Source organism: Brassica napus, chromosome A4 (genome assembly GCF_020379485.1).
Source record: "Brassica napus cultivar Da-Ae chromosome A4, Da-Ae, whole genome shotgun sequence".
NCBI classification, from domain to species: Eukaryota; Viridiplantae; Streptophyta; class Magnoliopsida; order Brassicales; family Brassicaceae; genus Brassica; species Brassica napus.
Genome location: NC_063437.1, coordinates 14537044 through 14549975, shown reverse-complemented (window position 1 = coordinate 14549975; position 12932 = coordinate 14537044). Strand labels below are relative to the sequence as shown.

General features: G+C 35.8%; 2 protein-coding genes across 4 annotated transcripts; one reads left to right on the top strand and one right to left on the bottom strand.

The window, feature by feature from the left end:
* The first annotated feature begins 267 nt into the window (after window positions 1-267).
* LOC106448677 (polyadenylate-binding protein-interacting protein 7-like) lies at window positions 268-2637 on the top strand. 3 transcript variants are annotated; one of them, XM_048777770.1, is made up of 5 exons: window positions 268-457; window positions 824-1341; window positions 1419-1844; window positions 1949-2073; window positions 2142-2637. In XM_048777770.1, exons 2-5 carry the CDS (start codon window positions 856-858, stop codon window positions 2422-2424), a joined length of 1320 nt encoding a protein of 439 aa, XP_048633727.1. In that variant the 5' UTR covers window positions 268-457; window positions 824-855; the 3' UTR covers window positions 2425-2637. The 3 variants fall into 3 exon arrangements, with proteins under 3 accessions (XP_048633727.1, XP_048633728.1, XP_048633729.1); XM_048777771.1 differs by having other exon boundaries at window positions 446-573; XM_048777772.1 differs by lacking the exon at window positions 268-457 and adding an exon at window positions 661-680.
* A 40-nt stretch (window positions 2638-2677) lies between these two features.
* Window positions 2678-5718, bottom strand: LOC106446787. The gene is made up of 9 exons (XM_048777769.1): window positions 5176-5718; window positions 4938-5029; window positions 4713-4815; window positions 4375-4616; window positions 4157-4291; window positions 3803-4060; window positions 3491-3708; window positions 3207-3360; window positions 2678-2981 (listed from the first exon to the last, which is right to left on the bottom strand). Exons 1-9 carry the CDS (start codon window positions 5327-5329, stop codon window positions 2763-2765), a joined length of 1575 nt encoding a protein of 524 aa, XP_048633726.1. The 5' UTR covers window positions 5330-5718; the 3' UTR covers window positions 2678-2762.
* Window positions 5719-12932: the final 7214 nt, after the last annotated feature.

The window sequence follows — 12932 nt, the reverse complement described above, 5'->3', positions numbered from 1 at the left end:
AGTATTGTCATCAAACTTTATCACAAATCCACATTTGTATATCTATAATTATGAGTTGGACAATTAGTTAATTTGATACAATATCAAAGCAAAAATAATCGAAAAACAACTATATCACCGCATACTAATAAGTAACACATAACAGATAACTAAATTTTTGAATCTTAAAAAAATTTCAACTCGAACATTTATTGAATATCAAATTAACTAATATCCCGTCCGAGGACGGGCCGATCCTAGTATAGTAATAAATTTAGTTTGATGAGTTAATTCTAGCTTTATGAAGAAAAAGGGGTCAAAAGAGGTGCAAGGTTGGGTGTGTCTAGTTGGTTTTAATAGATCTTGTGGTTGGTGGAAGTGTTATTAGCTTTGGTCCAAAACAAATATATTCAGAGAGTGAGAGAGAGAGATTATAGAAAGACGACGACGACGCTTACCCAAAATCTCGAATCCCTAGGTAAGCCACAAAACCTCTAAAGTTCTCTCTCTATCTATCTATCTTACTGTTTATCTCGTATCTCTTCCCATGGATCCACTCCGCAAAGAGATTCGGAGAAATTGCTAGCTTTCTTGGTCTCCTTTTAATCCTAAATCTCAAAGAATCTCTTGAAACATATTATGATTTGTTTTTTTTTTTCTTCTGATATTTATGGATTAGGCTAATTTCCTAGAGTTAAAAGGTGTAGCATTAAATTTTAGCTTTTACTGTGTTCTGTCTGCTACGGAACTGAGATTTTTTTAAAAATTGCATAAAAGGCTGCAATGCCACTGAAACTGAAAGTGTGTGTGTGTGTGATAAAAGACAAGTGTTTTCTTTTTGCAGGTTTTGGATTTAAAAAAAAAAAAAGAAAAGAAATGAGCTTCACCACCCAGCCAAGTGTTCCAAAGAGTACCAAACCACCAACAACAACTTTGAACCCTCATGCTGCTGAGTTTGTTCCATTTACTCTACGCTCTCCTTCATCATCAAGACTTGTAGCTGAATCATCTGCATCACGCCATTCAGATGATGAAGCGAGTCAGTTCTGGAGTAACCAACTTCCTGATGACATTACACCAGACTTCAAGTTGATGACTCTAGATGACAGTTCCTATGATGATTCTGAGAGTTTCTCACTAGCTGCCTTGTCCTTGGACGAAGCTGAACAGTTTCCTTCTTCTGAGAGGGAAAGAAACCCTTTTGGTAGGAACTCAAGAGACAACGTAGGGGAAATGGAGGTGGACCCAGTGGATTATCTTGCATCTCAGTTCCCTGGATTTGCTGCTGAAAGTCTAGCACAAGTGTATTTTGCTAACGGCTGTGATTTGCACTCCACTATTGAGATGCTTACTCAGCTCGAGGTATATTCTCTTACTCAATCTAGTTGTTATCATCTGTTTTATATTTAGTGATCTGGTTTGTTATGTTTTGTCTGTAGCTACAAGTGGATGGTGGTGGCATGAATCAGAAGTTGAGCCCTAAGAGTTTTGCTGCTCCTAATCTTACTCCCATGGATTTTCCTTCCCTTAGCCCTCAGGGGCAGCAAAACGACAACAACATGTTTTTCTCCTCATCAGTTTCTCAACCTGGTTCAATCGACTATGCCTCTGCTGTGAAGAAGTTAGCATCCCAGGACTCTGGTATGTGGAAATATGAACGAGCAGACTCCTCATCTATTGGCTCCAGCAGAAATTCTCAACCCTTGCCTGGTGCTGCTTACAAGAGGAGTATATATTCTGATAAGCTGCCAAATCGACCTGCTCCTGTCTGGCTTGAGACCGGGGACGCAGTTGGGAATATGTATTCTGGGTATCGCGAGGAAGCACGTGACTACGCACGTCTAAGGAATGTATACTTTGAACAGGTATAAAATATATACTTGTCTCTCTTTTTGTAATCTTGAGGGTGATCACTTTTATTGTCCAGCCTTATTTATCCTGTATGCTCACTATTCTATGTTTCTTCTAGGCACGACAAGCATACCTTGTTGGCAATAAGGCTTTGGCTAAAGACCTAAGTGCCAAGGGACAGTTGCATAACTTGCAGATGAAGGCTGCTCATGAGAAAGCTCAAGAAGCCATTTACCGTCAGAGGTTTCACTTCTATTACAAACTATTATTTTGGCTATCTCTGTACCTTATGAGCAAATAAATAATAACAGGAACCCAGTGGGTCAAGGGGGGAGCGAGAGAATGATAGACTTGCACGGGTTACATGTGAGTGAAGCACTTCAGGTGTTGAAGCAGGAGCTGAGCGTGCTGAGGAGCACAGCTCGAGCAACACAAGAGAGGCTTCAGGTTTACATATGTGTAGGGACTGGCCACCACACTAGGGGCTCCCGCACACCTGCTAGACTCCCTGTTGCTGTTCAGCGCTACCTTCTTGAAGGAGAAGGCCTTGACTATTCCGAGCCTCAAGCTGGTCTCCTTAGAGTCATCATATAAGGAAAGATGTGGCCGAATGCTATTCATTTTTGTTGTATCTGTTCTGTACATGGGAAGAGAAAGAGAGTAGCTGAAAGTGAAAAAGTAAGAAAAAAAAGCAAAAATGTTTTAGGTTTGTTCAGAAAATAACATTTTGTAGCATCAGAGGATCAACTATACACCTCTTACGTTATCTTTTTGTGGGGCTTTTATATGATGTTTTTGTTGATTCTCTATGCTTTATACAGTTTCACTTTATAGATGCAAATACCCGTTTCTTCTGCAAATTATCATATTTTGTAAATCTGTTAGATTCAATCAAGTATTGGATACATGATTCAAAGACATTTTGTCTAGTTTCAAGCTCTAATCATGAGCTCATAAACATTACTGTTGTTCTCTCCATTCACACGCTTAAGCATTTCAAAACTTTTCCTGCTTCCTAGTAACTCTAATCTTGTGAAAACCATGTATCCATCATCTGATTCCTCTTTGTTGCAATAAGCTGTTCTGAGACGGTCGGCATGCCTTGAATCAGTGTGAATGGCGAGCTCTATCTCATTATCCGGCAAGTTCTCCTGCAAAATCAGTACAAGCAAGCAAGAAGCATGTGATTTATAAGGGGGGTAACGGACATATACAAATCTACAGTCATAAACACACCTCTCCAGACGGATTATTACTAGAGAGGATAATAAATCTATAGATTTTACTATGAATCACTCATAAGTTCCTAACTAAGGAAGTGAGTGATTCTGAAGAATACAATGACTTAGCCCTAAATCATCAGGGGAAGCCATTACCTGATAAAATGTGTGAATATAGTCTAAGATTTGGAGGCAAGTGAAACCGTTATCACTGAAATAAGTCCGTGAAGAAGGCCCCATCTCAGAGAACCGATCAGCTGGATATAGAATTGTAAGGAAGCTGTCTTTAAATATCACTTCTGTCTTCTCGCTGCACCAGTAAATAAACATAGTTTGACCACAGCACTAAGGCTTATCACTGGAAGCAATTTAACTTCTTCTGTGAATCATGATGCTACATGCAAAACTAAAGAATGGAGAAAAAGAGCAAGGAAAGGTACCTCTCGGTGAGTGCTCTGGTCGAGTTTGAAAAAGAAGCTACTGGATCTTTCCCTTCCTCTGCAACAGAAGACTGAGGTGGTTCAGTGATGTAACCGCTGCTGCTAGTGCAAGAAGAATCAGTGAAAACAGTGGCAGTTGCAGCTGCTTCAGATATTGTCCAGCAAATATTCTCCAGCAGGTTGTTCTGTGTTATGCGTCTTATTGGGTTTTGACAAGTCTATCACATCCCAAAACAGAGAAACAAACATCCAAATTCAGAATCTTCACACTTTAGGGAATGAATAAAAAAAAAAGAGATTCTCAATTGTTACCTGCATATGGCGAGCACGTCGTCTCCTAACCCCAGTTTTAGCTAAATTTACAGTCTCTTTCCTCACTTGTTTTGATTTACTTCTGATTTTAGAAACAACGTCTTGAGAATTGCCTTCCTCGGTAATATTAAGAGCCTCCTTTTCAGCACCACCATCTTCAAGATTTTCAAGCATTAATCCTAACTGTCTGGCTAAATCAGGTGACATGTGAACGAGTCTTTGCCGATGCCTCTCCACTGTTTTCAAAACCCATAGTGGCTGATGGAAACATACAACAAAGCAAGCATGTATAAGTCAGCAAGTAGCGTTTACATAGAATACAGTTATACAATATTGACATAAAGAAGAACTCACAGAGACAATGGTGTTGATATGGCCAAGATATTTCTGGACAGAAGCACCACCTTCACACACTACAAGACTTGCATTGCAACCAATAAACCATGAATCTATGACCTTTGCTCCTTGATCTCCAGCAACCTTCAACACCTAAACAACACAACAATATCTAATTAACGAGATTCAAAAGCAAAAATATTGTGGAGCCTGTTGAAAACAAACAATGAGGTTACCTTAAGTCGGAGTTCATCAGAAATGTCTGAATCGACAAAGATGGAATGGTGGGAAAGAGTCATGTCTTCACTCTCTGTTCCAGAAGAAGATACTTGGTGAGGGGGCTTCGTTGATTTGCCAGAATGCACAGCTTGCTGGATTGTACGAGGACGACAAACAGGTTCGAGATCAAAAACACATGTCAGCTCTTCACTATTTTGTCCAAGTTGTTTGACTTTATAAAGTGATTCGCTCATCCTGACTACAAATATTACACAATACAAACCTTTTTAAGACTCCTAACTAGAAGGTTACTTTACTGAAGCAGAAAAAAAACAAATAGTTAAAGCAAACTTACGGTTTCTCTTGACGCTATCAACAAACCAGCCAAGTGTAACAACAAAGAGACCATTTCTTGCCCCATGTTTCAAAGTGTGCTCAAACTTACGCCCACATGAGCTGTAAGATATCGTTAAGCATCCCAAGTAAAATGCAATCAACTAATTAAAACTCTTCTCAAAGAAAAGTTTAGAAGGGCACCAACAAACATTATTGCAATAATAAAATGAAAAAAAAAGGATATGTGGACAACCAAATGGGTGCATTGCAGGTGAAGGTGGGGACTGTACTCGCCTCCCAGTCTCACTGTCGCTTCCTTTACTTGTGTCCTTGCTTCTGCAACATTATCACCAATCAAAATCAAAATCCAATTTTCTAAAATATAAAACCCAATTTAGAATCTACAGACTTTTTTGTGTGATGAAACATTAAAACCCAATTTAGAATCACAGAACCAAATTAAAAAGGGACAAAGACTGGACCTTTGGACAAACCAGTGACGCAAATGACAAGGGAAGAGAAGGGTCCATTGGGCTGAGACATAGGAAGAGAAGGAGGAGGAGACTGTGATACAGGAAACAATTTGGAGCAACCCTTTGAATCGATCAGACCAACGCTTCTTCTGAGAGCACCCATCGTTCACTGAGGAAAAGACCCAAACCTCCACTCTCGGCTTTTATAATAGAATCCAATCCACCAAGCATTGATTCAAAATAAGGAATCATTGCAGAAAGATTTAAAAAAGGAATCAAAATCAAAAGAGGATCACTTTCGAAAAATCGGGGAATGTAAGAAGACTATGAAAAGGGATGTCAAAAGAACTAAAAGAGTGGTCTTTTTTTTTAGGGTTTAGTGTGATTTGTGGACAAAATGGTGCTTTAGAAATCTCGGAGTAGGGGAAAATAAAGAAGGTTGCTTTGCTTTGCTTTGGTTGTGGAAGCTTTCTCGTGGCGGGTTTTGGCTTTATCGGCGTGGAGATCCAAAATTGGAGAGTGTAATGAGTAGTCGTCACCACTTCTATTCAAACTCTCACAACACATTCTAAAAGCTTGTTCCATATTAACTAGGTTTACTAGATTCTGACCCGCCCTTTCAAAAGGGCGGGTATATATATATAATTTTTTATAATTTAATTTTTAAACTTGTGTTATTTTTTGTAATCATATTTTTATTTAATATTAATTTAATTTAACATATTTTTTGATAACTATATTAAATATGTCAAGTTGCATAATCATACACTTATGTCATATGTATTTCAGAAATTATTTTTAAAATATATTCCTAAAGTTTGGCAACATATTATATTTTCTTATAGTTACCTAACATAATTAATTAAGAATATTTGTATCCAAAAACGCAGACTCGAAATCCACCCGAAAATCAAAGTCTCATTATTAAGTTTGGTCTATATACTCGAAAGGTTTTTAAAGTGATATCCGAAAATCAATATCAAATCCAACCTACACCGAAAGCCAAACAAAATCTTTGAAAAATATTTGAAAAAATAACTTTTAATATATTTTGTTAAATATATATATATATATATATATATGTGTGTGTGTAAATGGTCTTCACTAACTTTAAGTAAAATCACATTTAATAAATATTTTTAATCGAATAACCTATTTAAAATCCATTAAACTAAAACCCATAGAATATAATTTATAAGTAATACTTCTATAATAATATAATGTTCCTATTTAATAGAGTAGATAGATTAAATCATTTAAATTTTCTTATAAACAACTATTTATATTTATTATTTATCTTAATTGATTCATGAATTTTTATTGTTGGACTATACTTATATAAAGTGGTCATGATTCTAATTTAATAGAATAAATATTTATATAAATAGATTAATATTTAGAGTAGATGAATCTTTATATAAACAGATGAATATTTATATAAACAGATGAATATAATTTTTTAAATTTTGAAAATGTATTTGAATTTAATTTTCAAATACGTTTTTATTTATTTTTATTTAGAAAAGGTGAAAAAAAATTATTGAAAAATATATTTTTAATATTTTAATATATTCAGTTATTATATTTATAGTCGTAACTATAATGAGTAATTAACATATCATTTTAGAAAGATGTATCAATAATGTAACTGCATATATAAATAATTATATAGAGTAACATGTTATATTAATCAAATAAAAGGTTGAAATTCTCAGAAAAAGGTTCAGATTATTAAATAACATACATAAATAATTTGGGTGGAATACTTATATAGCAAACGGAACCGAATAACATGTAACAGTTTTCAATCATAATTTTGGTATAATAGAATAATATTATAGTTAACAATCTACATCTGTTAAAAACCCAAAAGGAAAGAATAATTGTTGTATATATATATCTGTCCGTATTATGTATACGCAAAGCAGCCATACGGGAAATAAGTGGTGAGAGCTGAGAATTGTGGACATGAAGTTACAAATATATATTGATTCATAAAAGGCATTTACGGTTATTTAATTTGATACAGTTATACATAAAGGATAATAAAAGGCTCTTTAAATAAAGAAAATTAATTGTTGGACATAACCATTATCAATAGGTCATGTTCCTAATTTAATAGTATTGATTATTTTAAAAAAAAAAAAATAAATTTTTTCGAATTTGTATTGAATATTTTTTTTTAAAAAAATTGTTCTATTTTTTCATCGGCTTGACAGAATATTTCCACAAAAAAAAACATTTGATCTTTTTTTGTTTGATGTATTTTTGGAATATGAATTTTAATTTCCCCTCTTTAACACATATTTTGGATTATTAAAGTAGATTTACTATTTTCGAACCGCATTGGTTCAATTGGTAAAGAAGTTCTGGCTGAAATTTCTCTCACTTGAGTTCGATTCGCTTTGGCCATCTAACTGCGTTTTAATTGGAATAATATATCAAACACACAAATTATAACACACTAAACATCAGAAATGTAGTTTAAATTTTTTTGCCATAAATCCGTTTGCCTAATATTATGTATAAATATTTTTGTATTCTTTTTTAAAAATTTTTTTGAAGAATGTCTATGAAGTTATTGAATTAAAATTTTATTGAGTGAGTGATAATTTTCCTGCCACATGTTTTTGATTAATTTTTATTATACATACTTAGTTTAAGTTGGTTTTTAAACCTTTATATAAATATTAGGATGGATGTTTGTGACTAAATTAATTTTTTTTTTCATCTTTAATGCTCACAAATTGATAGATTAACAAATATTTACATATATTTTAATGTATTACTCTCTCCTTTGTTAAAAAATTTATGTTTTTGAATTTTTAATAAAACATATTAAAATTAAGCTGCATAGTTTTTTGTAATTTTATATTTCATATATTTTAAAACTAATAAGATTTTAAGAAATACAATTAATATTTTTGAACTTCACAATTTTTAATTAATCAACAAAAATTACATTAGAAATATTAAATATATATCTTTTTGAAACAAAAATTTTCTCAAGAATATAAATCTTTTAGAAACGGAAAGAGTATTATATAGTGTACTAATAATATTTATCTTTTATGCTCTTCGTTTTTGAATTTTGAATATTTACTGTTTATCTTGTTATCTAAACATGATTAGTCTTAAAGTTTGTATGCGTTTAAGGTTATTTATGCAAATTAGTCATAACTCCTTTCTAACCCTAAACCCTGCCTAACCCTAACCCTTTTCTAACCCTAAACCCTACATAACCCTAAACCCTGTCTAACCCTAAACCCTTTCTAACCCTAAACTCTGTCAAACCCTAAACCATTCTTAACCCTAAACCCTTCCTAACCTAAATCCTTTCTAACCCTAAACCCTACTAACCCTGAACCCTTTCTAACCTTAAACCCTACTTAACCCTAAACCCTGCCTAACCCTAAACCCTTTCTAATCCTAAACCCTAAACCCTACTTAACCCTAAACCATGCCTAATCCTGAACCATTTCTAACCCTAAACCCTATTTAACCCTAAACCCTTTCTAACCTTTAACCCTACTAACCCTAAACTCTACCTAACCCTAAACCCTACCTAACCCTAAACCCTACTAACCCTAAACCCTTTTTAACCCTAAACCCTACCTAGCCCTAAACCCTACTAACCTTAAACCCTTTCTAACCCTAAACCCTACCTAGCCCTAAACCCTACTAACCCTAAACCCTACCTAACCCTAAACCCTTTCTAACTCTAAATCCTACCTAACCCTAAACCCTTTCTAACCCTAAACCCTACATAATCCTAAACCCTACCTACCCTAAACTCTTTCTAACCCTAAACCCTATCTAAGCCTAAACCCTACTAGCCCTAAACCCTACTAACCCTTGACCTTTTCTAACCTTAAACCCTACCTAACCTTTAACCCTGCCTAATCCTAAACCCTGCCTAACCCTAAACCCCTTTCTAACCCTAAACTCTTTCTAACCCAAAACCCTACCTAATCCTAAACCTTTTCTAACCCTTTATATTGAAAAAAAAGTTTTTTCAAGTAATTTATGAATTTATAATCTATAATCTGATGATGGAGTCGATCTCATGGTTATAAGTTCATTCCATACCAGACCAGACCGGAGTCCAATAGAAGCAGCCCAACAGCCAATCCAGCAGCAATAACCAAAGCAGCAGAAACCAGTGGAGTCATACGACTTTGCGGAGACCTAACCCTAAACCCTGCCTAACTCTAAACCCTACCTAACCCTAACCCTAACCCCTTTCTAACCCTAAACCCTACCTAATCCTAAACCCTACATAACCCTAAACCCTGCCTAACCCTAAACCCTTTGTAACCCTAAACCCAGCCAAACCCTAAACCAATCTTAACCCTAAACCCTTCCTAACCCTAAACCCTTTCCTAACCCTAAATCCTATTAACCCTAAACTCTTTCTAACCCTAAACCCTACCTAACCCTAAAATCCTGCCTAACCCTAAACCATTTCTAACCCTAAACCCTACCTAACCCTAAACCCTACCTAACCCTAAACCCTTTCTAACCCTAAACCATGCCTAACCCTAAACCACGCCTAAACCTAAGCCATTCCTAACCCTAAACCCTACTTAACCCTAAACCCTTTCTAACCCTTAACCCTACTAACCCTAAACCCTACCTAACCCTAAACCCTTTCTAACCCTAAACCCTACCTAACCCTAAACCCTACTAACCCTAAACCCTTTCTAACCCTAAACCCTACCTAGCCCTAAACCCTACTAACCCTAAACCCTTTCTAACCCTAAAACCTACCTAGCCCTAAACCCTTTCTAACCCTAAACCCTTTCTAACCCTAAACCCTACCTAACCCTAAAAACCCTTTCTAATCCTAAGCCCTACCTACCCTAAACCCTTTCTAACCCTAAACCCTACCTAACCCTAAACCCTACTAGCCCTAAACCCTACTAACCCTAAACCCTACCTTACCCTAAACCCTACTAGTCCTAAACCCTACTAACCCTTGATCCTTTCTAACCCTAAACCCCTTCCTAACCCTAAACCTTTTCTAACCCAAAACCCTACCTAATCCTAAACTCTTTCTAACCCTTTATATTGAAAAAAAGCCTTTTCAAGTAATTTATGAACTTATAATTTATAATCTGATGATCGAGTCGATTTCATGGTTATAAGTTCATTCCATACCGGACCAGACCGGAGTCCAATACAAGCAAGCCCAACAGCCAATCCAGCAGCAATAACCAAAGCAGCAGAAACCAGTGGAATCTTACGACTTTGCGGAGACCTATATTTTTGATAAAAAGTCGTCCGGGTCTGGTCACTGCGACCCCCTTTGTGAGGAGGCCCCCTTTCTCCCGAAGTTACGGGGCTATTTTGCCGAAGAAGCTCCTTTTCCTTCTCTTTTTTCAGAAGAAAGGGAGGATCCTAAACCCTTTCTAACCCTAAACCCTACATAACCCTAAACCCTGCCTAACCCTAAACCCTACCTAACCCTAAACCATGCCTAACCCTAAACCCTATCTAACCATAAACCCTTTCTAACCCTAAACCCTACCTAACCCTAAACCTTGCTAACCCTAAACCTAACCCTAAACCCTACCTAAACCCTACCTAAACCTAACTATAAATCCCATCTAACCCTAAAACTCTACCAACCCTAAACACTAAAAAATAATCTCAAAACTTAAAGCTAAAAAAAACTAAACTCTACCGCTATGTAATTTGTTGTTGTGATATTCAAATAACAAATTACATAGCGGATTTTAAATCTTACATTCATTATTTTAATTGCCAAAATATTTTGAAAGTTGTATCTTATGAATAAAAAAAGAAATTATATTTTAATAGCGTTAAATTTTGTTAAATAGAATGAAAAACTATTATCATAAATAAATAAAGAATTTTGATGAAATTTGAAAATCTCCGAATCAATAAAACAATTAATTAGTAATATTTCAAAAACCCTTAAACTTATTATAGCAGTAGAATTTAAAAAAAAAATTAAAGTTCTCAAACATTTATTTGCCAATAACCATCCTTAAATCTTTGCTCATTCAAAAAAATAATATTCTTTACATAAATTGGAAACAAGTTTTGTTTTTTGACTAGAGATCCAAATTTAAATTATACCACTAAAATATTTTAATATTTAATTGTTCAGAAATAACAAGTTAATGTTCTTAAAAGAATAACCATCCTTAAATCTTTGTTCATTCAAAAAAATAATATTTTTTACATAAGTTGGAAACAAGTAAAATACATGTCAAAAGTTGAGAGAAACGGCGACAAAAATGGCGATTGCCAATAGAAGATGAATCTGTGTCAGTTTCAATTTTTTCTTTTGATTTTGGAAGATCGGAGGAAGGGTTATCATCAGGAGAGGGGGATCGGTTTGATTCTCAATGCGACGGTATATGGCGATTTGAATCTGGGGGAATCTTGGGGTTTTCAAATAATCTGGAGATATGGGGATCGTAAGGAAATTCCAATTTGGAATTTGAATGATTTTAGGCTGGCTAGCGAAAAACTTCTATCTTATTGGGATCTGCTGGCAGGGAAAAAGGAATTCGGGGATCTCGTCGTTATGGTAATTTTGTGGTTTCTGTACAATTATTTTTGGGTAGACTTTCAGCGAATTAATATTTTTCCTTTCTCATATGAGTTTGGTAATAGGAAATACGGGATGTGGATGTATGTAAAAGGGAGATTTGGGAGTATCTTAGAAGATCGTGATTTCTATGGATTTGGTGGAATTTCCAAAGTTACTGATCAATCTTTTCGATTGAGTGTTAGGGTGGATTATGGATACAAAATAATTTCGGTGGATCTCTTCGGTTTTAATAGATGCTCAATTTGGCTGAAGATTGATTTTTTGATATCAAAATGGATTGCAAATGATATTTTGGGGCATTTACAGCTTATGATTGATAGAAATATTGCTTGCTGGTTGTGTATATATAGAACACCTTACGAGCTTTTGTTAAGTCATATTCTCTGTTCACTCTTGACTTATATATCTTTATACTCTTGTTTTTTCTCTGGTTGTGTGAGGAGAATCATGTCTCAAGGACAATGGCTTGTGAAGTCTGGGGGCCAGAAGAAGCAGGCGCCAAGTGGGGGTTTGAAGATTTCGATCCCGAAGTTTGACAACTCCACGCTTATTACGGGGTATTCAAAGACTCTGATTGGCCGGTGCATGAATCCGCCGAAGCAGGAGATGAATGGATTGCTGTATCATCTCCCACGAATCTGGAATGTTGAAGAGAGGGTGGTGGGCGCAGACTTGGGTCTTGGAAGATTCCAGTTTGATTTTCAGGAAGAGGAGGATATCATTGAAGTGCTTAAGAAGGGGCCTTTTCATTTTGATAACTGGATGTTGTCTGTGGTGAGATGGGAACCTGTGGTGGAGGATAATTATCCTTCGAAGATTACTTTTTGGGTGAGGGCTATTGGAGTTCCTTTACACTTTTGGGCGGAACCGACTTTCAAGAGTATTGGTGATGCGTTGGGGGAGGTTCGTGGAGATGATGCGATTGATATTAATGATGGGAAGATTCGGGTGATTTTGGATGCGTTTAAGCCGCTGGTATTTTCTATCACTGTGGAGTTTCATAGTGGGGAGGAGACAGTGATTGCGTTGCGCTACGATCGTCTTCATGGCTTCTGCAGGACGTGCTCGAGCTTGAGACACGACCAATCAAGGTGTCCTACCACGAAAGGCGCAACGGAGGATGGTGATGTTGGTCCATCTGACAAGCCGGATCAAGGAGGGAAAGCGTTAAGCTATAAGG